Consider the following 6,000-nt stretch of genomic DNA (forward strand, 5'->3'; position numbering starts at 1 on the left):
GCAATATACTTTACATATTACAGGAATTAAAGCTTTCTACTAGCAACTAAACACTGAGTTTTAAACTGGTATTCGCACGAAACCTGGGGGCCTAATCACATTCTCGTTAGTAATACACGACCAAATTTATAAGAAAATGTCAAGTATAAAGCTTCATTCGCATCTTGCGTCTCTTAATTTGGTCGAATATTACTTATTTGGCAGTCATTGTTACGGACGAATGTCGAATGGAGAATGAGACGACAGAGCCAGGTTCGAGGAGTAGCAATGTTGCTTAGCCAACATCTGAATCTATAAATTACAGTTTCAAATTTATTGACACAAGGAAAACATCCGTAAAAGCTTAAACACCATTTTGAAACCGTGGTTCTATTTCCGTGGTTACTGATTAGGTCACAAAAGGACACTAAGGACAAAATTTGACGTTTCTTTGTGACCTTGAGAGTTCTGATTATGTCCTTGTAGAGGTTTATCATTCTCTAACTTTTTGACGTATAATTTTTTTTTTTATGTAAACAAGGAGGCAAACGAGCAGACGAGCCACTTGATGAGAAGTGGTCATCGTCGCCCATGGACATGCAACATCAGAAGATGACACGACCTCTCGCTTAGAGAATTTTGATGGGAGTGTTGACGTAACAAACCAAAGTATGAATAACGAAGAAAAGGAATTAGAAAGAGCTCTTAAGAAAAAAAGCGCCATTAAAATGGTTCCTAAACTCTACAATAAACAACCACAAAGATTAAAAATCTTGTCTTTGGATGTTCAGGAGAGAATCGTCAAGGCTATTGTTTAAAAAATGCTATTAAACAGTTGATGAATATTTGAATGATAATATAGTGTGAATTATAATGTATTTTTTTTATAAATAATAGACACACGCTTGGCCACAATCTCACCTGATGTTAAGCGACGACGTGACCGACGGTGGGACGCGTTTGCCTAAAAAATGCCTATTCACTCATAAAATATGCCTGCCAAAAGGCATAAAATATGCCTTGGATAACCCTAAATTGTATTTTTCGGGAAACACAGATGCCGTGGAGTGGTCCATTCCTTTGCCGCACGCATCACAAAGAAGGAAGCAATGCATTTAGTGCGAATGGGTGGTATATCAACGACATAAGGATGGAGTGTTCCGGACCTTCTAGTCGACCGAAGAAGGAACAGTGAGAGTGGAATCAAATTGAAAAGTTCGTACGCACTCCTCGAAATGTATCCGACAGAATGTGCTTATAATTGAACACATAATAATTAATTAATATTTTATAAATTAAGATTAGATTGGACATAAATTTTCATATGCCTCTGTAAGGGGTGCATCATAGCTGTGCTATATAAAACTGTACACACTATCGTTTTATGATCTATGATGACGAATAAATATATTGATTGACTGATAAGCTGGTTTGTAATATACTATATTGTACTGTTTATAGAACGATTTCAAAAGTAAGTGGCCAAGAGCCAGAAAAGAGGGTAATAAAGGGTGAAGATATCCATAATATTAATCTTAGAGCTAAGTCCAAACTCATGGTACCACGATTTTATTTAATCAAGGTAAACAACTCTTTTATGGGGAACTGTATACGTTTTTACAATAAGATTCCGGAGCATATATTAAGTTTATCATTTCCTACGTTTAAAAACTACATTAAAAATATTTTGATCGAAAAATCATATTACGAAATTGAAGACATAGCATTTAAGTTTATCTGAAAAAGAGCAATCCCTAGAGTTTCTTGCTCGTTCTTCTCAGGGAGGTCAGCGTAGTGAACGAGCAGTAGCTTAAATGTGACGTTTTCAAGTGTAAATTTATTTTACCTATGGAATAAATAATCTTTGACTTTGACTTTGTGAGATGACAGATGAAAGGGTTGAAGGTCGCACTGACACATCTTTAATAGTTTTATCTGTGGGTTCAAATTTAACTTAGAATCCATTTAAGTACGTAAATACGTAATTATGGAAAATAGTAAACTTAAATCATTAACGATAACAAACACGTTACAAGAATATTTTTAATAGTTATACAAACCAAAACACTGTAATATCAAAAATAGAATTTAGAGAAAAGGCTGTAACCGACAAGCACTACAGTTCGACACCTTGTTTAAATGAATTTCTAATAAGATTTAAGACAAAGTTTTCTATTATAGTAACACGTTTGTTATAGTGGATTTCTGGTGTTCATTACTGGAGATTTAGATGAATTCCAGTTAAGGGTCTTTTTTGGAAAAATTATAATGGCTTAGGAAATGAAACTATTTTCAACCGTGATCATGGAACCTGTAAAGGGCCCGAAACGTCAGTTGGTTTGAAGAAACAAATATACGCGATTTAAATCCAAAATAATCTATTTATAAAAATGAATCTTCATGCGTGAACAGCCACCCTTCGAGGTGGATGATTTTCTTCAAAATGAAATGGGGCCACTATGGAAGTACCCCCTTTCCAATAAAAAAAGAATCATGAAAATCGGTTCACAAACACCGCAGTTATCGCGTAACATAGATACAAAAACAAAAAAAAAACAAAAAAAAGAACATACAGTCGAATTGAGAACTTCCTCCTATTTTGAAGTCGGTTAAAAATAGTTTCATTTCCTATGTGTAACAATCGCGAAAATCTAAGAACTCGAGATTTATAATGGCTTTTTTATGAAACATACTACAGCACAATCTTTCTTGAGGATTATATCTCTCAAAGAAACTAATCGCTATTATATATATAGAAACAAAAAAGTTATTTCAAATTCAAAGACACACTTCTCTTAAAATGTCGATCATTGGTAACATCACCCTTACTTACTGTTGGATTCTTGTATATAGCAGACTCTAGATGGATTTGGTCGATATTCAAACAAGCCTTCACAGAACATAAACTTATATTTACTTGAATTTTGCACTGTAAATTCACAATGTTCAAAATAAGGTGAAATTATAGGCACATGGGACTTGTCAACTTATGTCTCAGGGTGACGGCGCAGTGGTAGTGCCACTCAGATCTTCTTTGCGGTTTAAAGCTCTGAGTGGCACTGTAATTGTTAAGCACAAGCATGTAGCTTAATATCAGGCGCACGACTTGTTCGTCCCTTTACTTGATGTTATAAAAAAAAATGTTCACACGAGGACAGTCGAGGTAAAAGAGTACGAAAAACTATAGATAAAATCTCTATTATAAACTTTTATTGCCATAAACTCTTACTGTTCATTAGGTATTGAAGAATTATATCCAGCCATTACAATTTTACGTTGGAAAATAAACTGCTTTTTATTGAAAAAAAAAATATATATGTAATACCTTGATAAGAGCCGAAAGATTGCAATGTAAATACAAAACACTGTACAGAGCCTTAACACTGTTTTAGTTGGACACGATAAGTGGGTAACGGAGAATTTAAAAGCCAAATTAATAACGAGTTCTTAGGTTTTCGCGATTGTTACACATAGGAAATGAAACTATTTTTCCGGATTTAAATCGCGTATATTTGTTTTTTCAAACAAACCGACGTTTCGGGACCTGTACAGGTCCCATGGTCACGGTTGACTGAGGCGGTACAGTCTTCAATCAGTTATGTCTAATATTAATGCAAACCACCCTATTATTTCACTATTGTTACAATAGTTATAAATTAAATACCTTATTTTTAATTTTACAAAGAAAACATTCCAATTTACGCTACATTAAGTTTTACAAATTATTTTATTGAATGAATTTAAACTTAATAAAAATTTGTAACTATAGTGCAAAAATAGGGTGGTTTGCATTAATATTAGACATAACTGGTTGAAGACTGTACCACCTCAGTCAACCGTGACCATGGGACCTGTAAAGGGCCCGAAACGTCGGTTTGTTTGAAAAAACAAATATACGCGATTTAAATCCGGAAAAATAGTTTCATTTCCAAATTAATAACCCTAAATTCAAGAACAATGCCTATAGAACATCACTTCTTTCACAATACAAAAATATAACCCTGAATCAACCCTGTTGTTATCAATTTTGTTAGAGCCTCGAAAAGTTTTTTAGAAATTTGCTAACCGAATTTTGACTCACTTTGCGATAAAATCAATAGCAAAATCACGAATGCCGCAAAATTAGGTCTTATTTGTAAATGCACTAGTTAATTAAATTGTTAAACTAACCTGTGCATTCAGCGACGCGCTCACGGCGGCGAGCACAAAAAACGTGATCACTCCGCGCCCCAACATACTGCACTGAAATTTGCTCGGCAATTAGAGCACCGCGTCAGTTTCACGGAGGATACTGCAGTACTGTGGCTGCGTGCACGCTATTTTAAACACCGCTTTGATTCCTACTTCCTCAGCTTACCTCTGCACAGTCTAGCGTGATAAGATCCACGCGTCAAACCCCATGATATGAATCACAATTCGAGAGAGAAAAGTATTGACAGACATAATATTAATACGATAATAAAAATAATCTGACTCAAAGTCAAAGTCAAACAATAATTTAAGTACATAGTTAAAATAAATTTACACTTGAAAACGTTATTATGTTTAACTTACGTAATTGCTCGTTTACTGTGCTGACTTCCTGAGATGAACGAGCAAGAAACTCTAGGGATTGCTCTTTTCAAATAAACCTAAATGTTATGGAATCAAATTTGTGTGGAATTTAGACCCATGTTGTCTTTCCACAGATCTGTATCTAACATGTAGTCTTCAATTTTGTAATTAATAAGGTAGTTCATTGGTTTAAGGCTAAGAAGACAAAGCGTGTTAAATTTGAATTACCTAAAATAAAATTGACTAGTCCAAATATGGAAATAAATGGAGAAAAGTTAGACATTGTTAATAAAGCAGACTTCTTGGTAGTGACCTTATATAGTAAACGTCAATGGTTTCCGCATATATCTGTATCTTCCCAGGTTAGCAGTTTAAGTTCCGCTGCATACGCAGCCCGCAGAATACTTGAGCTTACCAATGTTGATACTGCTAGAATAGTTTAATTTAGTTATTTTCATAGTATAATGTCCTACGGAATTCTCATGTAGGGTAAAGCGGCAGAAACAAATCATATTTGTGCTGCAAAACGAACAATTCCTTCTGAGTACTGTTTAGCTTCTCGGGTTTCTCTCAGAGAAAAGTTTAAGGAGACTGGTCACATGGCTGTGGCATCACTGTACATTTAATCAAATATTTTGTATGCCCGTAAAAATAACACATAATATCCATCATATTAACTTTAAAACTAAGTTCAAACTCATGGTATAATGGATATCTCGAATAACAGGCGTAGCGCCATTCTTTATTACTTTTTTATTTAATTTCTATAATATAGATATAATCGAGCGTCTATATAGTTTCCAGAGATAACAACCGTTTTTCCGTTAGACACGCCGACTACGTCAAGCAGGTGTTTGTTGTTACGCGACACAAAAATGCAAACAAATTTATACATCGACGTATTTTTGAAGAAGAATTAATTAATTTATGTTATATGGATATTTATAATTATAATTGGGATTTTATTTACAACATTGACATAACAATAATGAAAAATTTAATTCATTGATAAGAATATTGACAAACTATACTGATATACATTTTCCTACAAAAGAATTACGATTAAAAAAAACCATACTCCGTGTGTGAGCAAAGAACTCAATAATTGCATTGCAACTTACAACAATTTCTGCACAATGAAACATCAGTTTCCACACAACACTATATTAGGTAATTGCGTGCAACACTATTCAGATTTAATAAAATCTGTGAGTCTGCGCGACGCGAGCGTAACGTCCACTAATAATCTCAGTACAGAGTACTAAAAAAACCGACCTCAAAAGTACGTGGAATTACATCTATTTGCTAAGTTTTATTGAAATATCCTTAAATTCGCCACTATACAGGACTTGACACTGGAGATAATAAAAATCGGTTCTCACTACTCAAAGAATATTGAGAGAAAAACGCTTTGAATTGGAAAAATAGCAAAATCAACCATCAAAATAATTGCTCCTTAAGAAAATT

General features: G+C 34.0%; 1 protein-coding gene across 1 annotated transcript in view; it reads right to left on the minus strand.

Annotated features, from left to right (window-relative positions):
• Window positions 1-4,268, minus strand: part of LOC113237866 — an 86,223-nt gene extending 81,955 nt beyond the window's left edge. The window contains exon 1 of the mRNA XM_026474565.1: window positions 4,150-4,268. Within this exon, the coding sequence (XP_026330350.1) occupies window positions 4,150-4,215 (66 nt within the window). The 5' untranslated portion in view covers window positions 4,216-4,268. The remainder of the gene's footprint in view (window positions 1-4,149) is intronic.
• Between the last annotated feature and the right edge of the window lie 1,732 nt (window positions 4,269-6,000).

The sequence above is a fragment of the Hyposmocoma kahamanoa genome, unplaced genomic scaffold (genome assembly GCF_003589595.1).
Source record: "Hyposmocoma kahamanoa isolate Upper Pololo Valley unplaced genomic scaffold, ASM358959v1 94, whole genome shotgun sequence".
Classification (NCBI taxonomy): Eukaryota; Metazoa; Arthropoda; class Insecta; order Lepidoptera; family Cosmopterigidae; genus Hyposmocoma; species Hyposmocoma kahamanoa.